The sequence below is a fragment of the Equus quagga genome, chromosome 8 (assembly GCF_021613505.1).
Source record: "Equus quagga isolate Etosha38 chromosome 8, UCLA_HA_Equagga_1.0, whole genome shotgun sequence".
NCBI lineage: Eukaryota > Metazoa > Chordata > Mammalia > Perissodactyla > Equidae > Equus > Equus quagga.
The window spans coordinates 83,726,692-83,748,487 of NC_060274.1; the positions used below are offsets into that span (position 1 = coordinate 83,726,692).

General features: G+C 41.0%; 1 protein-coding gene across 1 annotated transcript in view; it reads right to left on the reverse strand.

Moving 5' to 3' along the window:
- The window catches only part of JAZF1 (JAZF zinc finger 1), a 321,212-nt gene that overhangs the window by 136,161 nt on the left and 163,255 nt on the right, over positions 1-21,796 (reverse strand). The window contains exon 2 of the mRNA XM_046668768.1: positions 5,057-5,129. Within this exon, the coding sequence (XP_046524724.1) occupies positions 5,057-5,129 (73 nt within the window). The remainder of the gene's footprint in view (positions 1-5,056; positions 5,130-21,796) is intronic.

The following is a 21,796-nucleotide window of genomic DNA, read 5'->3' on the forward strand; positions in this document are numbered from 1 at the left end:
CAGGTAGGTGTCTGGGCAGGTTGTGAGAAGTAAATGGATCCCTATTAACAGAGGCAGAAGAGTAGACGTTGACTGAGTTAGCACTTGAGGGCACAGTTTTGTCCCCCTTTTTCCCAGTTGACCATGACAAAAAAGGGAGTGTTCTGCATTTTGAATCAGAAAAAGAATAGAAAGCTATCCTGAATACAAGGCTTCAAGGTTCCTTGGGGGAAGTTCAGGATATAGGTGGAAGCGATACAATTCTAGCAACCTCCAACTGGTATATGCAGAACTAGTCCTGTCAGGTGCTTCAAGAAAAAGTGCTCTGGGATCAGGTACATATGAGAACTATACCATCCCTCTTGGAGACTTAAAATGCATATCAGTGTAGGAGAGGATCTGATAAATCCTATGGGAGAGAAACCCATTTTAGTTAACTCACGATTTCCCAAATGTAATTGACCACAGAACCCTTCTGTGACTAGATGAGTTGCTTGCGTGCATGCATGTGTGTGTGAAACTGGTAGTCTTTGATATTACTGTTCTATGAAACTCACTTTAGAATTTGTGGTTTAACTTCAATAGCAAACATTAAGCTAAATAAAAATCCACTTTTAGAGGAGGTGAAACCTAACTACTACCGTGCAAGCAGTCCAGAGTCTTACGAAGAGAACTCGCGTAGAGCTGTAGTATAGGTATAAGAGAATATTAAATTTTTATTAGGTAGTCAATGACACAGATTGAGTGCATGAAGCTACCAATTTGTGCCTAGGCCTGATATTCCTTTACAGCTTACACCAAAATGACATACATCTTTTAAAAATTAAAGTGAATTTGGAAACTGCAATTTACATTATTTTAACAAAAACATATGGTAGAGAAAATAGTATAGTTAACAGCCATGGCCACGTACATTATCATGTCTTTAAGTTATCTCAGTTACCCATTTCTAGGGAGTCACAAGTTATGAATAAACTATCTTGTCACCTTCAAGGTGGCTTCCAGAACTATATCACAATAACCTGAAGGAAACACCCAGAGGCAAGCCAGTGCTTCTCATCCACCTTTTTATGGAGACTCACCTGAGTTCACCCTGTAGCTCATCTATCCATCACCTGCCCACTGGTGAGACGTGGTGGAGGATAGTTCCTGCGTGCTCACTGTGCTCCTTCCTGCTCTCCTCCTGCTCTAAGATGCTAAGGGGTCCTTCCCCACTATAGCGGAGGCCTGCTCCTCTAGGATGTGCCTGCACACTCAGCCCAATTTCCTGGCAGCAATATATCATTAGGAGTTACTGGTCACCTCTCTCATAGCATTTTAGCTTCTGCTGTTTCCCACTGTCTCATCTTATTAGGCTGCTACCCTCCAATTCTCTACAGCATGGTAATGACTCTCATTTTTATGTCTCTTTATGTCCCCTCTGCCCAGCTGTCCTATGCTATTTTTCCAATATTAGATAGTCTTCCAAATTCTCCTGTTACTCTTCTAAACCAGTACTTTACTCTCTGATACCTCAACAAGTCGGGCTGTACGTGATTAGGAACACAGACTCGGTAGCCTAACTATGCAGGTTTGAACCCAATACTCCACTGCGTACCACCTGGGGACCCAGCACGAGTTACTTAACTCCTGAGTCTCAATCTCTGCGCCTGTAAAATGGAGATCATCATAGCACCTCCTTCCTATGGTTATCGTGAAGATTAAACAAAATAAACAAAGTAAAAACTGCTTAGCATAGAGCTCAAGGCAGAAAAAGTTATGTTCGCTTTTTCGAGTATTATTTCTTCTATATTGTCTTTCATTCAAAATCTTCTAGCTTTTCTTCCTGCCCTTTATACTTCTTTTTTCCCCCAAGTATATAAATATTATACAGACGAAGCAATTAAGTTTCCCATTACATGAACTTGTCATTGTTCCACACATCACAAAATTAATAGAACTTCCTATCCTTAAAATTCATATCCATCTTTTTTACCCAGAACTATTCCCCCAACCCTCACTAGTTCATTCAGTGTTCTTCATTCTCATTAAACCATCTGTATTTTAAAATTTGCTCAAGTGTTGTAACAGACTGCTTTTAAATGAATTAAAGGTACATTCAACATACGTTATGTTCAAAAGACTAGAGCAATTTAGATAGTTATAAATAAATGTTCTAATTTCTGCTCAATTCTTTTCCTTTTATAATCCAAAAAGCTAGCTCCATTTTAAGGACCCTAACTCTGTTGATTTCAGTCAATGTTATTGCCAAAGAAAGTTTCACCTCAATTTTGAGAGGCCCAAATGTACATTTGAGTTGTATAAACAGATATCTGAGCAGAGAAATATTCATTCTTTTCCTGTCTTCACTGCTCAGCAAAATTAGAGTTTATTTCCCTCTGAGATTTAAGAAAAAAAAAAACCTCTTTCATTTGTTCAACTTTATTTTTTTAATAGTACTCTTTTCTGCTGCATTCAGGATATTGCTGTCAAGCTTTCTTTCACATAACCTACCCTTTATTACTCTCTTCTTGAGTCTCTACTGGCTTCATGTGAATTTCAGCATGCTTCCCTTCTGTATCAAAGCCCCTAAGACTCCTTTTAGCATATCTTGCCCTATGGCCAGGCCTGGCTTCCTCCTTGCAGCTGTCCATTGTTCGGCCCTCTGTGTCATTTACTAGGTGTTTACCACCTGCAAACAAATATCCAGAGCGTCCACCGAGTGTTACGTACTATGCTATGAATGTGGCACTGTCCACACACGGATCCTGAGTGAGAAGGGGTGTTTGAACCTGGGCAACCTTCCATACACAGACCTTCTCTTCACCTCAAGATCACTAGTAAACTGATCGATCCCCTGCATGTGTCTACTTCTCTATCAGCTGGGACTTGAACCTGTTGGACGACATGTTGAGGAGACAACCAAAAGAAAACCCAGAAGGTGGGAGCATTCTGAGACAACTGGCCCTCTTTCAAGTCACTGTCAATAAAAGGGACTGTGCCAGCTTCAAAGAAATTTAAGGGGCAAAACATCCAGGGACAGTGTGACGTTCTGGATTGGACACTGGATCAGACAAACAGCTATAAAGGACGTGTTTGTTCACCTGGGGAAATCTGAATATGACCCGGGTATTAGATTAGATTCACATGTACTGAAACAGAAAAGTGGTCATCAGTGACTAAAGAACAGGTTGCAAAACAAAGTTAAAAGTCATATATATATTTTTAAAAAATGATCTGAAAAATATGTCTTAAAGTGTTACCAGTAGTGCTACCTGGGTGGTGGAAACATGATGTTCTAAGGTAAAAAAAAAATTTTTGTTTGATTATATTTTCTAATTGTCTATAATGCCTGTATACGGCTGTGATAATAAAAGGTTATTTTTAAGAATGACTCATTTGCTCCCAGAAGGCTCATCCAAGAGATTTCACACCCACTGATTATGCCCTGACTCTCCACGATTCGGGTAAATCCCATCCCATCGTTCATGCTCAGCTATCACACTTGATCCAAGTTTTCTGGTGGTTTTTTTGTGTGGCCCTTGTCACTATTCTTTGATTTCTTCTGTAGTCCCAAATCACACCTGGCAGAAAATTTAGTTCTTCAGTGAGTATAACACCTGTGTAATTAGCAGATCCCTGCTGCCAAGGAGGCTGACGATAGAAACAGGAAGAACGACCGTGAAAATCTCACAGACTCTTATTAGAATAAGGCTCAGTATTACACGGATTTGTACATACATAGGTGACATATTTTACCCAAGACACAGTGGCCACACTATTAAAAAGTCCTATTCAATACCACAATTAGTCTCTAAGCCTATTCATCCTATTTCCCAGTATTAGTAGGTTAATTAACATATATTATATTCACATGTATAATTAAATAAATATATATAATGTATAATTAAAGATTTTTCAAAAGCTATGCTAATCACTGGAACACAGCTTTTGTGAGGCAGCCAGGTGAGCACATATATCTTTCCTTGCATCTGATGTGATTTGAAGGTGTTCCACTTAAAACATGTCAAAAGTTACGGGTCATGAAAAGCTGTATATATTTTATCTCATTTCTAGGGAAGACTGATAAGTAGGAAGTCCAAAGGAGACATGCAAATAGATACTTATGTTAATGAGTCCTTTTTAAAACATGCTTCATAAAGAACTTGAAACTGCACAGGCAACTCCAATTCAAAGCTCTCTGTAGGCAAGATTTAAGTTTTCTAAACAGGCATTGAAATGAAACGGTACAGATAATTCATTCCCAGCTTTCCACTTCAGACCCTGAACCTCAGCTCTGGTACCAAGAAGCTGGAAACACTCTTTGCCGTACATACAAAAGGGACAGTCAATAGAAATTCACACGCTGAATTACGAGCAGAGAGCTTTTCATTCTCATTAAAAACTAGGTTTGCTTTTGCTTTGGTTTTTTCTCTTTGGCGGTATGTGTTTTCTTAATGTAAGCTGATTTCAGGTTCTCTCCAAAAATCACTGTCTCCTTAATTATTTGAGTTGGCTGAAATACTAAGTCCTCTCTTGGACCCGATATATCAAGTCCTAACTGTTCTCTAAAGTCGTACTCACGCGTTTGGTTTCAGTAAAAACTCACGTTACTCTACACGGATAAGGCACGTTGCTTAGAATGTTTTTTACCAAAAGATCAGCTGCTACTAAATAACTTTCTGATATTAAATTATTTCAATTTGTTATATCCTGGTATATTCTGATATTCCAACAATGTTCTCAATTCACGAAGTACCTCTTCACCCCAGGGTTTAAAAGTTTCACTCAAACATAAATCCATTAATCTCCCAAACTGCCCTATGAAGTCGAAAGAGCATACTCTAACTCTGCATACAAAATACTTTCAGAATGAGCTTATAAATCAGTCGTGTTTTCAGCCATGTGCCCCGAGAACTACAACGCTACATCTCCCCAACATAGAAACAAGAAAACTCCACAGAGAGGTTGATTTTAAATAATCTCCTATAAATATTTTAAGACTGAAAACACTTTTTTCTACTCTATTAAACAGATACATTTAAAAAATAAACATGTGGTAGATATAAAGTTGCTATAAACTCTGAAAATGGCTTACCTATTAATGTAACTGAGGGCAACATAGGTTGGCTGCTGTAATTCTTGTTTTTCTAAAACACGTGGATCTGTATCTGTAATAAAAACACAATTACGATTTTTTAGCCTTTGCATCAGAATATACGAGGATACCTAACATAAAGTAACAGAGGCTAGACAGAGAAAAAGATTAATTTAGTATAGCTCTTTTCAAAGAAAATTCAGTAGAACACAATCATTTGTTCATTCATTCATAAATAACAAGATATTGCATTACTTTTCAAGGGAATTCCAAACATCAACGGTGATAAAACATCCATCTGTCACACAAACTCCTGCACAATCCCCCTCATAAATATTGGTTTTCACTGCTTACAGTTACAATGTTGGCATGGTTTTGGGTGGTTAATCGGCCTAAGAAAGAAAGTCTCTGTTAATTATGCTCACTTCAATGCTGGAACAAATTACTTGCCTTTGGAAAGCTCCAGCAATTTGAAAATCTACTGAGTTATTGTTCTTGTTCACTGAACACTTTTCTGGGTTTGGATTCATATTCTAGAAAGCAGCTCTTCTCCTTTCTAATCATAGAATGAGTTTGTTATAACTTTTCTAGGCTCTTAATCAGAAATTCTCACACTGGTTCAGAATCCACAAACGCCACATTCATCCGAGGGTTTTCCCCTGTAAGAGAGAGACTTCCACACCATAGCAACCTTCCGTACTGGCGCTTTCTCCAACACAGCCCACAAAAAAGGGGCAGTTTTCACGACTAGAGAGGTATTCTCAAGCTTCTCATGTACAGAAACGATTGTGCTAAACATATGCAAAACAATGTTTATTTAATAAGACTATAAAGGGAGGAAACAGCCCATTTTTGTTTTCTTAGAAAAAGGCGCAGACATTTCACACAGATTTCATTATAACCTCATTTAAAGCCATCTCATTATTAGAACTCTTCCAGCTGCACTTGGCAATAACACCTCCTTTGATGTAATGACAGATGTTGTTCCAAGCACCTTTGTACAGGAAGTGTTTATTGCACGTGGCAGATGTAAGAGACACACACTTACTCCAAAGTACATTAACAGGTGATGGGGGTGGGGGGCGCAGACACAGTGGCATGGAGCATGGGTGGCAAAAATGATAGCCCCAAAATCAATTTACAATGCTTTCCACTCCCAGACTAGAACTGGACAGTAGTGGCAATTTTATTCTTGGTGTTAAAGTTAAGAATCTCATGTTCACTTTATTGTTTCTCCTACGCCAAGAATTTCAGGGACACACTATTCAGAAATCCAGCTTCCTGGGTCTTTGCCATTGCAGCTCCTGGAAAGCCAAGTTCTGAAACAAGAGACAAAGATTCTCTGAATGGCTCCATCCAGTCGGGTCTCAAGGTTTTGGCGGTGCAAGTGAGAACAGATCATAAACTCAGCATTTCCTCTCTCTCCTACAATGAATACAGATGCAACCAAGGCTGCTGGTACATCACTTGCCTACAGATCCAACGGGCAGTTCTTTAAATGCACTGAAACCACCCTTCAAGGGAAACTTGGCTTTCAAACACAACCCTTAGTCACACTCATCTAAGTTTGCTGTAACCCCGAGTGTATCCCTGTTTCTGAGAGGAAGGCTTTGTGCCCTTCACCGGTGCTCGCTGGAGAGGAATCAGCAGAACAATGCTCACCAGCGAAAGGTGGTTTGTCCAAAATAAGGGCCATTGGAATGCCGCGCAGGCCACGTGTGCAAATGGTGACTGACATGCCAATCCTGCAAGGTCTTTTTGGTGGTTAACAAGGTAAGAAACAAGAGATTGGAGACAAAAACTGGGAAAATGAAAAGAAAGGAGGAAGATGAGAAAGAACAAGGCAATGATTGCAAATGTCTTTGTGGAAAATTTCTTAAGTGCCCACAAAACAGTTTCACCCCAGTTTGGGGACTGATGATCAAGGGGCTTAGTTTTTGAGACGGGGGCCTTAACTTGATTCACCACAGCTCGTTCCTTCATAGAGACATCTGGAGCATGATTATATGAGGTGCATTATTTTGGAACAAAAGAGCACCATTCTGATTCTAAAATGTGAGCATAAAGGGAAAAGAGTTAAGAGGCCAATAAACATTTTTATATCTTCCACTTTTGCCTTTACTCCTGTAACTGACGCTCAGTCTAACAGTATTCCCACAAACCATTTTCCAAAGCCTTTCTTTGTTTCCAAATTATATAATTTCTAAATATTTTAAATACTACCTCTCTAAACTAACTTGAATTTTTTTCTTTTATTAGTGCATTTACACACACACACACACACATACACATTTGCATTATTCTTTCCTTCTTCATGCTCTAGTACTTTGGGGAAGGGGAAGAAAGTACCTTGTATAAAATTCTACAGTTCTCTGATGCTCAAATAAATGGTGTTGGCCACTGACAGTCACACAAATGGCATCTTGTAACCTTGTTTCACAAACATTCAAGAACGTTCAGCATTCTATTTGCAAAGCAAGGTTTTGAAATTTTCTCTTCTTACTTTGCTTTACCTCCTTCCATTACCTATGCTAGACTTATGCTCACATACCCTCAAATTAGTGGTGAAACAGAATTCCAGAAGCTTCCAAATGCTACCCTCACGATGACAGAAAACCACCTAGAAGCACCTCAGGCAGGATTCTCCTGTTTTTCTAGAATGCAGACGCTGGTAACCAATAAGAAAGCAGAACTTCCAGACAGACATCTACCAGGCCTAAAAAATTTTTTTCACATTAAATGTTTCCTTGAGCAACCTTCAGAACATCCACTAAAGCTTCGAGTTCTTAAAATGAAATTAGGCACTTGGCGCCCACAAATCAGGAGAGGCCTGCGTAAGTGCTGCTGGAGGAATAGCATTAGCTGCTGGTCACAAATAAACATCAGCTCCGTCACTTGCTTCCTGGCTGACTGGTGCGTGGTGATCATGACTCACCATTTTATGGATTTAATTACTCCGCTGAGCACTTCACGTTCAGTAAAAGTATAATAGCTGCCTTCATTATTTCTCCCCCTCTGACACAAAAGTAACTGTCTGATGCTAAAAACTCTCTACAGGAAAGGATTAGAGAGACAAGAGACTAGGATTTCACAGCAGGACAATGACATACTCATGAAGACACAATGACCATTATCAGAATGAACTGGAGAGAGGAACACTATCCACTGGATATTACGGAATTCAATAAAAAGTACTTCCTTATACTATGTGCCACACCATTGAGAAATTTCTTGCATATGATAAGTTGTTACAATAAGAAAAGTGATCTGAATTGCGATGGTTATAGCACACAATCTCCCAGATATTTCTCTGGCTTGTTTGTTTACGGCGCCAGTAAAAACATGAAACTGGAACACTGGCTACCATTGCCCAGAGATATAATCCTCCTCAGTAAATGGTCTGTGGAATAGAAACATTTGAATTTTTCATAGCCACATGATGCTCCTTAAGCCGGCAACAACTTGGCAAGAAAGCAAGCATTTCTATAATGTGGTTGAAGACAGCCACATACAACAACACTCTACCACTTTAATATCACTAAGAAGTAACAGGAAGATAAACCCAAACTTTTTCAGCAGGGCAGGAGATAGCCAAAAACAGCACTGAGAGTTTATTGCTTTCTGCCTCATCCCACCCCTTGCACGCTCACAGATTCCGAGTTGACTGAAGGCTAAGAGAATTTAAATGTTAAAACGTATTTAAAAATACCCAAGCAATAAAAAACAATCAGCTTACTTCAAAGTTTCTAAAACACAGCATCCTCTGCAGTGGACGGCAATGCGTCTCTCCTCTCATTCCTATCTCGGGGTAAGAGCTTGAACGCTCAGCTCTACAGTAAGCACGAGACACAGGCACAAAGTGGACCTTTCTGTCGCTCATAGGGTCCTAGAGGCTCATGGTTTCATAGATTCAATGAAATGGCGAAGGGCTCAGTGTCACAGCACTAGTTTCCATCACTTCTCAAGCGGCGAGGAGGAAAGCAAGACAGACAGCAGAAATAAGGAAAGGACAGCATTTATACCCGTCTCAGAGGGAACTGAAATTGCAACATGACCACAGCAAGACAAACAGCACAGACCACCGCGGTCAATCAGTAAGGCCCCTGTTCATCAGCTCTGCTGTTTCTGGAGTTGGGAACCGATGGCAACCAAGTGTCTGGATTTGTGATGTACATTGAGCCTTTTGCAGTGCTATCTTCAAACCTAAGGAAAACTCGATCAAGGCTGTTTGCTGGGTTAACTGAGGCTAATTAAGGAGCTTGTGGGCTTTGGCTATGCTTTAGCTGGTCTACACTGCTGGGCTTTTATGTACTACTTGGAACCACTTATAATTTTAAAAGTCAGCAACCAACCGTATTACCGCTCAACAAAACTAATGAGGCCTCTAACAGCAATGAGCTATTTGTGGGCTGGGAGGCAGCAGTGAGGGAAGATGTGGTATCATGCTCCCCTGAGAAGGCCTTCTTCAAATTCTGCATCCTCCGAACGCCAGGCTCTTTTCTAACTCTGTATGGCAACAGTGGGAGGCTGGCCGGATGTGGGTGGGAAGGCAGGGGGCGATGTGCAGCACTGGAAGACCCTGGAGAGGCAAAGGCCCACCCAGAGAGACGAGTGATTTTGAAGATCTGGGCTGGATACACCACTTTTCTTTGGACTTGCTCAGTAATAATTAACGAGTGCAATCTGTTCTCAGTCTTCCCCAACAGTTGAACTCATAGAGCCACAGAGTTCTAGTTCATTCAGCATAGCCTTGCACAGCATCCCTCACCGAGCTCGTCACATCCCTCCACCTTTCTCTGCACCATTTCATTGCTAGCACTATCCCTGTACTTATGTCACCACGGAGGCGTGATCTGGGTACATCCTTTCCCCTTCCCACACTTCTCAGAAGCGAAGAACCATCTCGGCTTCTTTCATCTCTCCAGCACTCAGTTCAGTGTCTGGCACATAGACGGCACACAATATTTATTGAGTAGGTACACTAATTCATTAATTTTATGATGAAAGAATGGAAGACTCTTGGTCAAACATGACAGATTGATCGAGGGCATTTGTTTCCGTCACCATCCAAGGCTCCACTAACGGATAAATAAAGGAATAAAAAAACTCACCAAGGATAGAAGAAAGGAAAGGGAGACATCAGCAGACAAGTGATTTCAACCAGTGTTTTGGAAGGTAGACAATCCATGCAGGAATGGAACGTGACCTAGAGCGTAGAGGAAGCTACAACCACAAGTGCCTGCAGCAAAGGAGACCCGTGAGCCAGGAGGCGAACCCGCTGCAGAAGTCCGGGAGGCCGTGGATTTGGAGGGGCCAGGTATGGTAAAAGGGAAGGTTCAGGGCTGAAAACAGGAGGATTGTTTAAAAGGTTGATTATTCCAAAGACACTGAACCAGGAGACCAAGCATAGCAGAGGGAGAGGGAGAGAGGGGAGAGTGCAGTGCTGAAAACAGGGGCATTAAAGTGGAAATATGTCTACTCCACTGCTCCTGAGAACACTGGCAGCCAGTCAGGAGGATTCCTCTCTGATTAAGTTAAGTGGGCGTAGAGAAGAGACTGCCAGATGCCGACATCTGGCAATTCCCTAATTAAATGATCTCCATACAGTTAAGTCCATGGTCGACAAGCCCCAGCCATGCCTCCATCCAGAGCCTCCCATCAGCTTTTTATTGCCTTGGTCTTAAATATGAGCCAAGTACAGTCAAGGAATGATCATTAGACATTTGAGGGAAAGTCTTGAACATGAATGGGAAATACCAAAACAAACAAACGGTGGGGGAGGGACACAGGGATTCTGGAGCAAAGAAGCAGACAAATTAAGGCTTGAGAGGTGAAGAGATATGCCTACTTACACACACCAGTTAATGGCAGGGCTAGGACCAGAAGCCCTGCGTCCTGAGTCCCATTAGGTCAGCATTCTGACCATTAAAAAGGCTGCTCATCCTCTGAAGTCAGCTAATTGCTACCATCCACTTGTAATACTGGACTCCATACAATCTTTATGGCTTTCTTAAAAGCCTAGCAGAGCTCTGTTGCAACTTTCACTCCACTTTTAGGACTGAATTTGATGAACCAACAATTTACAGAGACCAACTTTTAATTCACGGCTAGTTTACTTCAGCTGCTGAAATAAATATTTCTTGTTGGCAATGGCCTTTTCAAAAAAAAAAAAAAATCCTACAATTGCACATAACCAGCCTTTGAATGGATCAACTTTTCCTTAGTTTATAGACACGTCATTTGAAACTTTTCCCAGGCCATAATTTCCATTACAGGGCAGTCAGTGCAAATTACAGTGAGATTCTTGCCTTCCCAAATTCAATGTGAAATCCAGATGCAGTTAAGTGTTGCTGTAAACTTTATGAGTTAAATATCTAAAAGTTGGGGACACCGTGCAGCACAATAATTCCGTCTATTAAAAAAAGCATTCATGTTCACATTTGTAGCCTGAGTTTTCCTCCACAAGTGAATGAATAAACATTATTCAACCAAGAACCATTTGGACAACACTCTAGGAGGCTGATTTATAAACAAACACAACATGGTGCAGCCTCCCCGGTTTATGGCATGGCCAGAGGGTTAACATTATTAGAAATAGACAGTTCTGACTAGGATGCTTTCTAACTCTTCCAACCCATCAAACTCCTAGGGTCATTGATGACTTTGATTGAGAGTGGTAGCTATTTTTCCCTAAGTATAAGATGTGTAGCCCTCTATCTATGTAAATAACACTGAGTCCATACCCTCCAGTGGTGACAGGGTGTTATTTATCTACCTTAGCTCTCACCTTGTTGTTATCTGTCACAAGAGAGCCTGCCAGAGACCATCGTGGCTGCCAGGTGTGCTTGTGAAGTATACAACCTGTACATCTGTATACAGCACCCCTGGAGACTAGGGTGCTGGGATTACACAACAATAAAATCCTTTCAAACAGGAGTAAGGCCAAAACTTGGTTGCATTTACTCTGACGTGCATGTGCACGTGTGCACACAAATACACACGTCTGCTTTTCATCAGAAATGAACCTGATGATGGATCCAAGTAGCATGCAATACAAAGACCATGAAGGAGCTTCTGTGTCACCCCTTCCCATGGGAAGAGCCTACAAGCAGTCATCTGGAAAAGAAGACAGCTGCTGGTGGGCAAGGCTAAGTGCCAAAAGAGCAGGCAGGGAAAATGAGGCTCTTGAATTCCTCCCTTTAAGGTCAGAAGGGAAACAACCTGTTTAAGCAAAGGAGACCTTCCACTGGTTCTACCTAAAATTGTTTGCCCAAAGAAATCCTACCCATCCTCTAAGACACAGGCCTATGTACTACATCTTAGAGGCCACAAATCCTAAGCCTACTGCTCTGCAAATAATCAGTGCTCATTACGATGTACTGAACAAATAAACGAATGCCCTGGACAAGCAAAACACAAAAGACACAAAGATAAGCATACAGCTCAGACACTTCCACCAGGAGAGTCAGACAGGAGAGGAAAATAGACCCATACATAAATGAATGTACCAGTATGTATAGATACTTACATGAAAAATATGTACTATCAAGCACAGATGTTCGGAGAGCTACAAAATGATATAACATTCAGAATAATGGGAAAGGGGGCAGATAGGGCTAATCTGGGAAGGCTTTATTGATGAAGAGGAATGGAGATGGGTTTTGAAGGAAGGGAGTGAGGCAGAGGGCGTCATTCATAGGTGTGGTCAAGGAATCTAAGAATGGCATTACGTTTGCGGCAGAAGGCACAGGTAAGAAGTCTGTTAGTACTTTGGAAAGGTCATAGGGCTGAAGAGCCAATGTTCTTTAGTTAAAGAATATTTATACTTTAGAAGAGTGGTTTTGAACTGTGGGCAATTTTGCCCCACCAGGGGATGTTTGGCAATGTCTTGAGACAACCAAGGAGAGGGTGCTACTGGCATCCAGTTGGTAGAGGCCGGGAATCTGCTAACCTCTTATAATGCAAACACAGGACAGTCCCCCACCCCAAACAAAGAATTTTCTGTCCTAAAATGTCATTAGTGCCAATGGCGAGAGCTACATGAATATTATGAGAAACGGAACTACTGCTCCTAGGTTGACTCTAGATGATCATTTCTGTTATTTTCTGTGGTCTAAATCAAGAGGCCGGAAGGCTGGTTAGGAGGCTACAAAGGAAAAACGACACAAGAAGTTGTTTGCACCTAGATCAGAGCTCTGACTTTCTTGTTGGAGACACAGAAACTGAATTCATTTCAAGAAAGACAGACTGAATTCCTGTCATGTGCTGGCTGCTCAGGGGAACTCCTAAGTCAGTAGATTGACAACTGAGCAAGAAAGACGAACACAATTCACAGTTAATAAGACTCCAAGACAGACTGTGACGTGTGCCAATATAGAAGAATACACCAATTTCTGTAGAAACAAAACACGGTTCTTTGTGAGAATCATGGAAACTCCCTGAAAGAACTTTTACATGAGCCTCGAACTAAATTTCCAGATAGAAAAGGTGACACAGAGTAGAAAATGGTTTGAACAGATGAGCAGAAATCAGTAGGGACTGGCAAGAAGTCCAGTGTGGCTGAAACTCTGCAAGAGTCTCAAAACTTACATTGGGCCCACATCCTGGGAGGCCTGAAATGCTCTCTAAGAGTTAGACTTCATCCTGCAGGCAATGGGGAACCACTGATAGGGTCTATGTTTCAGAAAAAGAACTGGTGGTGTGGAGAATGGGGGAGAAACTGGGATAGAGACATAAGATTTGGTCAAAGTAGAAATGGAAATACAAGAGTTTTGTTATGGTAAAGATCTGAGTGCTTCATTACCAAAAGTAAGGAAGTAACTAGAAAGTAAAAGGGTTTGACAGACAAGAAAAGGGGGTCTGCTTCTGATGTGTGGTGAGACATTTCGCAGAACCAAGAAGTCTGGGCCTCAAAGAAAGGAGAGATAAAGGACTCATGATACAGATAGGAACTGAAATGCTGTGGAATCCCATCGTGAGGCCACGCATTCCAGCAGGCACTTGAACCAGAGCACGTCCCTCAAAACAAAACAGTGATATATAGTAAAAACCCAACTACTTTGACTAAAAACTTGGTTATCATATAACTCAGCCAATGAATCAGGAAGTATTGACTGAGGATCTACTACGCCTAGTAGAATTCCAGCAAGGATAAAGAAAAGCCAGAGGTAGTACTACACTTGAAACCGCATAATTGGCAAATTTCACAAAGGGAGTGCGTGTAAAAGATTGGGTTAAAAATAGAACAGAGTCAAAACTGACCCTGAAAGAAAATTTTACATGAGCCTTGAACTAAATCTCCATATATAGTAAAAACTCAGTATTTAGTATTTTAAGGGATCTGATACCTGAGTCTCCAAGGCTCACTACTGTAATTACCATCTCATTGGAACTCTTGCTCCCACTTCTTGGTGTTGCTCAGGATTATAATGCAACTCCACACAAATCAAATGGCCTGAGTTTAACACCAGCTGTATAACCTCTTTAAGCCTCAGTTTTTTTCACGTGTAAAATGTTGATAAGGATAGTACTTTTGCCGTGGGCTGAAATGAGGATTAAATAAGCAATGTGTTAGGTGTCGCTACTACTCAGTTCTTAAGCCCATAAAGTTTTTTGAAATTAAACTCTGCACTGTTGTGGATTATCTCCATTTTATAGTTAGTGGCATAATGATGCATAGAAAATCTAAGACCTCCTCATTCACATAACATGGCAGAGAATCCTGGCTGCCATCCAATAGTCATTTTTCCCTTCTTCCTCCATAATGCATAGGAACATGGCTGTCTGGTATAAAGACTACATTTCCCAGCATTCTGTGAGCCAGGTACAGCCATGTGACTAAGTCCTGACCAATAGGATAAAAGGTTTCTGAGAACCCCCTTAAAATCATGTGCTTTTCTTTGTGGTATGTTTCCCTCCTGCTGGCTGGAAGAATGACTGGAGCTCCTGCATCTACTTTAGGTATGAGATAATCTTGTGAGTAGAAGTCATACATGGTAGAGAAACACAATAGGAGTTTGGATCCCTGATCCTGTGAAGTCCCCCATCGCTTTTGGACTGACCATCTCCAAACTTCTTGAAAGTGAGAGAAATAAAACTCTTCCACATAAGCCATTGCTATCTCAAGCTTTTCCAGTTATACACAGCCAAACCAAACCTGAACTGAAACACAAAACAACTGGAATGCTATTTTATTTTGTAGGACCTGAAGTTCTAATGTGAAACATGAAATATTTTATGTCTTGCCTTGTTTTTCTGGATTTTTAAAAAATCTCTTTAAGAATTTATCATACTAAGCTCATAGGAAGAAAATCAGAGTAAAATAACACCCGTATCACCACAGCATCTGCGGTTCACTCTTAAACTGGAACAGTTAAAGAAGGGAGAAAGAGGAGGAGGAAACCATCATGTCAAATTATGGCTCCTTTGGTGGCTTTAGGACTTTCTCCAGAATTGGTTATTAGTGGGCAATAATGAAGCAAATTGCACATGCATATTACTTCTGAGTTATGAAAAATGCAACCGGCAGTAACCTTTGAAGCTGTCAGGATCTTTTCAGGCAAGCAATTAAAGTGAAAAATGAGAGGGTGCACAACTTCCATCACCCAATACTACATGTAATAACACCACCTACAAACACTGACATAAGAGTGGGACTCAGTCTGAATATTTATTAATGCAGATCTGTTCCCATTTGTTCCTCCTTTTTTTTTCTCCTATAACCTATCCCACCCCTACTAGCCAAATTTTTTTTTTCTCTTTAAAGGGCAGCTCTGACATCATGAATTGCATTCACTGGAAACCTACATGCACTGTGACATCACTCCCATCTGCATCTAAAGAAATTTCCTTCTTTCTCCATTGACCAAAATATAAATTTAGGACAAGCCTAGACTCTAGAGGAAAAAAAGTTGATAAGGAAGTAAGCCCTAATTAGGAAAACACAATATCAAGATTAAAATAATCACCAATAATTGATATTTGCAGAAGGTCAAATATATATGTCAAGTATTGGGTGCTAGGCACTGAAGGCCCCTCTCTGTCCCCCAAACGGCCTCAATTCTCAAGTAGACCACACTCTAGAGGATTTGACTTATATTGATCGGTAAAAAAAAGATCCAGTGTAAAAAATATCTGCTTTTCTGCTAAAGTGTAGGAATCACTCATTGTTTGCATATGTTTTTTGATTTAACTTACTAGGAAGGACTTTAAAGAATTGGCAGGGATAAACACAGAGATGAGCCAGTTGGAACAGGTCTTTCTAGGCTGAGAAGAAACCCCTGTGCTGGAGTCCTAAGACGTGATGCCTATGGGTCCTATAAGCCAGTTTGTCTCATTTGGTTTCGGCCATTTCTATACCACCAGGTATGTAGAGACTAATGGTTCTCAACCAGAACTGCATGTTAGTATTACCTGCGTTTCTTTAAAAAAATTCTGGAGGGGCCGGCTCCGTGGCCGAGTGGTTAAGTTCATGTGCTCCACTGCGGCGGCCCAGGGTTCGGATCCTGGGGGCGGACATGGCACCGCTCGTCAGGCCATGTTGAGGCGGCGTCCCACATCCCACAACTAGAAGGACCTACAACTAAGATATACAACTATGTACCCGGGGGGTTTGGGAAATAAAGCAGAAAAAAAAAAAAAAGATTGGCAACAGTTGTTAGCCCAGGTGCCAATCCCTAAAAAAAAAAAAAGAAAAAAAGGGAAGATTGGCAACAGTTGTTAGCCCAGGTGCCAATCTTTAAAAAAAAAAAAAAAATTCTGGAGCCAGTCCTGATGCCCTAGTGGTTTAGTTCAGCATGCTCCACTTCAGTGGCCCAGACTTGGTTCCTGGGCGTGGAACCGCACCACTCGTCTGTCAGTAGCCATGCTGTGGTGGCGGCTCACATAGAAGAACTAGAAGGACTCATAACTAAAAATATACAACTATGTATTGGGGCTTTGAAGAGGGGGAAAAAAAGAGAGAGGAAGATTGGCTACAGACGAAAGCTCAGAACAAATCTTTCCCAGAAAAAAACAACAAAAACCACCACCACCAACAACAAAAACCAATTCTGATGCCCAGGACTCATCTCCAAAGATTCTAATAGATAACTGGGGTTGACAAGCACCAATACAGACTGAGAAGCCTTAGAAATCCGAAAAGGGTTAGAGAACTGGTCGGGAAAGAAATTTAATCAAACAGTTTGCATGTTTTTTCCAAACTAAGAACGCAACTGTGAAACTGGAAATTAATTACTGAAACAGACTGAAAGCTTTTATAAATCAATCCAAAATCCAGTAAAACCTTTAAATTCAGACTTCACTTGGGACTCCAGTCTCCCCACCTCTTTTACTTTGTACACAGAAAGTGTTAAGCTTAATAATTATGTAGACAAGTCAGCATCTTCATGTATTTTTAAAACAAAATCACAAACAACCAAATACCAACAATTCTTGAATTGTGAGCAATTTTCATCTATTCATAAGGGTGTCCTGATAAGACTTCTGACTAGGAATGCATTTTTTTTTTCGGTCATTGATTGTCACAGTGTGTTCCTAAAATTAATAAGACAGCATCAGTTGAAATATTCTATGGCTCAGAAACGTCTGTAATTCAGATTGGCCCAAACCAGTGTGGTTTTCCTGTGCTGCTATTATTCACCTCAGCTACAAATCAGGTCATAACCAAACGAATTAGTTTTGTATTCTGGAAACTAGTTAAGTCAAGGATTTGGCAAAAGGAATCACCCTCATTACGTCTCATCTCGCAGGGAAGCCAAATTACTGCTTTAAAAGGAAAGAAAAAAGGCACAGAAAGAAATAGCTGAACATCTGGCTATAGAGTGACCAGATTGTTCTGCCCAAGAGTCATCAAACATAAGCGTGCTCATGGGTTACAGCTTACTGGGGTCAAGGTCTGATCTGTGGAGCTCTGCCTGGCTGGCTATGGAATTACTCAAGCCGTCTCATGTCCAGACAGCAGCCAAGAACGCGTGGGCAGGCTCATGGGCCACGGGGGTTATGCAGTTGTTCGGATTTATTTCTCCCTATTCTGTGTGAATAGTACGTTCATTCTAATTGTTAACGAGTAGGGGGCACATGCTGGGCTGTACTAGATCCATCTCACTGATGGTGTGAATCTGAGCGTCTGGGCAGGCCCTGGCACCTGGCAGATGGCTCTTGACATTCTTGGCTTCTGTGGAAGGACTTCTGGGAAACAACTCTGGACTTTCTGTTGCTTTCTTTTTTTTTTTTTTAAGAGGTTTTAATTTCTTCAGACAGGCAATATTATATAGTAGTTACGGGCACAGTCTGCTACTTACTCTGTGACTTAAGCAAGTTTCTCAGCCTAAGTCTCAGTTTTCTGATATGGAAGACAGTGATTCAGAGTCCCTACACATGAGGTAATTATGAGGATTAAGAGAGCTAAGCCATAGACAGCGCAGAGGTCGGTACATGGTAAACACTTGACAAATCGTAGCTATTACTATTATTATTTCAGGTAGTCAGATCAAGCATTTAGTGTTTGCATTGTGGGACTACATTTGTGAACAATCAATTGTTCTTAAGTAGCAATAATAACTGATAATAAAGATATCATTACCATTATGGAGTTCCAGTGTACTATGAGTCAACACGGAATGAGCGGCTTTCTATATGCAGTCCTCGTGAAAAGCCTGCAGGGGAGCTCTCTCCCCCACCCCTCTCCCAAAAGAAAATATAAGGCTCAGAAAAGATCCAGTTCACAACCGGGAGCGGAGGCCTCAGATCCAGGCATGACTTCCAAGTACACACTATTTGACCCTGAACGCAACCTAGTCCTATCACAATATTCAATATCAACGTTCTCAAATTAAACTGCCAAGTGGCCTTTTCTTGTTTTTTCCTCACTAAAAAAATGCTTCATGGATAGAAGCACTGGAATGCTTTGGAAGCACTGGGATGAAACACGTGGACAAACTTTGATGAAAACCAGAACCCATGAGACAGGCTTAAACATACTATAGCTGCCTCTCATATTCAGTTTCTCCTGTGGTGACTGATCTTAAGGAAGACCAGATTTGGAACCAGAAGATGCAGATTCTAGTCCTGGTTCTATTTCTAAATTACAGCTTTTAGCAAGTCAGTTTCCTTACCTGTGAAATGGAGATAATGGTCATGTACCACCTCCCTTAGCAGAATCACACATTTTAATTGAGCTATTCCAGTGTAAACACGAGAGCCCTACCTTCGGCTGCCAACCTAAGGTGGCCTTGGAGTTATTCTTTCTCCCACAGGAATAACCCAAAGCAGCCAGGTATTTACTTGTTAGTCTCTCTGGCGAATACTGTGTGCGGAAGAGAAGACTTAAGTATACAAAAAAATAGTGCCTTGAGTTATTTCTATGAAGAACGTGGATTTCATTTTCTTGTGCCCTCGCTGGAGCTGAGAGAGAGCATGCATATGCACCTGCGTTACTTTTCTCCTGGAACAGTAAAGACTTTCATCAGAAAGTTCTCCAACTGCTCTTCCAGAGAGCCACATGTCTTTCCAGAGGAGATAGAACACTGTTTGGCTAGTGTTCAGCCGAGTTTATTAAAAGTCGTTCCGACTAACTAGAAACAGTGTGATCAATTAACTTGCTTTATAGATAAAAGGAAAGCCTTTCAATTTCTAAACCAAGACATATTTAAACGATTTTATCACACTTCAAACCAAATGCAAAACTCTCCATAATGCTTAAGTAAAACAGACACTATCAAAGCAATGGCAAGACATGGGATTCCTCAGAGAGGTTCAGGAGCCTTTTGGGACTTGGTAAACATTACTATCAGCTGAACTTCAGAAAATGGAAGGCAGAGACTCTGATGGATTTTCTTGGCTTACTTGAGATGAGGTTTAATACTCTAGACATGGATTCAATATCATAAAGATATTTTAAAAAGTCACGGCTTTAAAAAGGAATGAGCAATATATGAATGCTGGTTCTTGTGCATCTCCAGCCCCGCTGCCCGTCATTCTCTCCTCCCTCCAGTCCACCGCCACACTTGAGCCAATGATCAACCCGTGTTTTCTCCACATTTTCACTGCACCCATAGAATGATATATTTTTATTTTTTTAAATTTTTATTCAATTTATTTAAATTTAAAAAAATGTGATACATATTTTAAATCGTAACCAGTATACCTCCCCCACAGAAATATACAAAGTTTCACAAAACACTACTAAACTTCACTATATGCAATGCACTCTGATAATATTATTTCATTTTTTTGAAATGGTGGGACAACTGATTAAATTGATTTTATGATCCACCCAGGAATCCCAAATGGTGATTTTAGAAAATGTGAATCTTGCTAAATTACAAATCAATAATATCCTGCGTTAAGCTCACGCCCCCACATGGCTCTCTATTGCTTATGTGATAAAAAGCTTAGGTAAAATATAGAAGATCATTTACAACTTAGGTCCAAACTCATCTTCCTTAGTTCTCGTCATGCTCCCCACACTCCAGCAACTCCTAACTTTTCCCGTCCTCTGCACACACCTTGTTCACATGCCACGCCTTTTGCTCTGATTATCCTGTTTGCCTCTCCAGACCCACTGACTGCCCTTCTCTGCCCTGTGCTGTGCCCCGTGCTGGTTTACCCAGAATCTCTGGCAGGGTTCGGCCAAAAGGAAGTAGCAGTAGGAAATTAGAGGGTGAAAGAAGAAAGACGTGTTCTGCTGATAAGCTTTGTAACATAGCTCTTTCCCCTACTCGGAATACCTCCTCCCCATGTCTCTGTAGCCACCCTCCCATTCATCCTCTGAAGTCCACTACAAAGGGCGCCCCACCTCCAAAGCATTCCAGGAACCTACTGGACAGACTTCATCTTAGTACACACGACTATTAAAAGGATAAATTACACTTTGAAGTGCTTATGTGCCCAAAAGACTCAGCTTCTCCAAACGGACCCTGTTTCTCTGTGTCCCCAGCACTGAGCACACAGGCTGGCAAGTAACTGTGCTTACTGAATGGATCAATAAATGAATGAAAAGGAACAGGATTCTTAATTAAGGACATCACAATTATTTGCCACGAGGTAGTATTTTCTAACAACGTGTCTATAGAGCTGCTTCATCTAAATTCCCATTCTGGGTCATTTTCTCTAAATGTACGTGCTGGGAGCAAGCTCGAGACAACCACTGCTCTTCCTACACGGTGAACCGGCCGTCTCCGGTGGTAACTAACTAGCTCCCCACAATCCCACATCACCTGGCAGGGTGTTTTCTGCTTATTATGCTAATTAGATTTTACTTGAAAGATGTAATTATTGCTGCAACCCAAGGAAATAATTAATGGCCGATTTTAGTGGGCAAAATATTCATTAATCAAGGCAACAGAGACAAGAGGCCTGCAGACTTAAAGCATCCCGAGAGAAGAGCAAAAAGATAACCAGCTAAGATTTCTCCTCTCCATAAATATACGTTAAATCTATTTGATCATTGTCTCTTGAAAGTTGACATTTCAGATTTAGTCCAATGACTCCTCACGAAGTCTAGGTTTAAACTTTTGGGTTCTAAAACGCATTGCCCAACAGAATTATTTAATCATTTTATTGCATCAAAAGGTGTGATAAAGAGGTGACAGCATGCATCTCGTACTTGGTCTCTTTAAAACGTCCAGTCACTCAAGGATTTCGAAACACAACCACCATCAGCCTCTGTTTTCTTATGTGAAAGGCAGGGAGGTGTCATAATGAGAACGCTATTTGGCTTGGTGGATGTTTACATCATCT